We start from the raw sequence: 679 nt of genomic DNA on the forward strand, positions 1-679 counted from the left end.
GCAGCAGCAGCAGCAGCAGCAATCCTTTGTGCTGCTACAGCAGCAGATATAGCTGCTAGCTGCTGCGGGTGTAGGGGCTGGAGAACAAAGTAAAGGAGTCGGCTTGGTTGAGTTTCTGCATGCATGCGTAGCAGCTGCTGCTGCTGCTGCTGCTGCTGCTGCTGCTGCAGCAGCAAACCCCCAGCAAAGCTGCTGCTGCTGCTGCTGCTGCTGCTGATAGAAAAGGATTCAGCAGCAGAAAAAGAATGTGAATATACTGCATGCATTGCATGCAGGCAGCTGCTGATGATCAGTCTAGAACGTCGCCAATGAGAAAGCCCCAATTCTGCTGCTGCTGCTGCACCGCTGCTGCTGCTGCTGCTGTTGCTGCTGCTGCTGCTGCTGCGGTGCTGCACAGCCAACTGATATGAATCGTATTTGTTATAGTATCTATCCAGGGTATGTTCTGTTTCAACATAAGCAGCAAACTGCTGCATCTTTTCCTTTTCTTTTTTGTTTTGTGCTGCTGGAGATATAACTAACTGTGTGTTTCCTTCTGCTGCTGCTGCTGCTGCTGCTGCTCCTGCTGCTGCTGCTTCTGGTGGTATATCGCTCCGTGCAGCAGCAGCAGCTGCTGCTGCTGCTGCTGCAGTAGCTTCATGCTGATGTAGGGTACTTTCGTCTGCTGTTTGTACCCGAT

At 52.0% G+C, this 679-nt stretch overlaps 1 protein-coding gene across 1 annotated transcript in view; it reads right to left on the bottom strand.

The window, feature by feature from the left end:
* The window catches only part of EMH_0055020 (uncharacterized protein), a gene marked incomplete at both ends in the record, with an annotated part of 6,415 nt that overhangs the window by 5,625 nt on the left and 111 nt on the right, over positions 1-679 (bottom strand). The window contains 2 exons of the mRNA XM_013497180.1: positions 302-381; positions 523-677. Coding sequence (XP_013352634.1) covers positions 302-381; positions 523-677 — 235 coding nt within the window. The remainder of the gene's footprint in view (positions 1-301; positions 382-522; positions 678-679) is intronic.

Source organism: Eimeria mitis, genomic scaffold (genome assembly GCF_000499745.2).
Source record: "Eimeria mitis Houghton genomic scaffold, Emh_scaff2518, whole genome shotgun sequence".
In the NCBI taxonomy this organism is placed as follows: Eukaryota; Apicomplexa; class Conoidasida; order Eucoccidiorida; family Eimeriidae; genus Eimeria; species Eimeria mitis.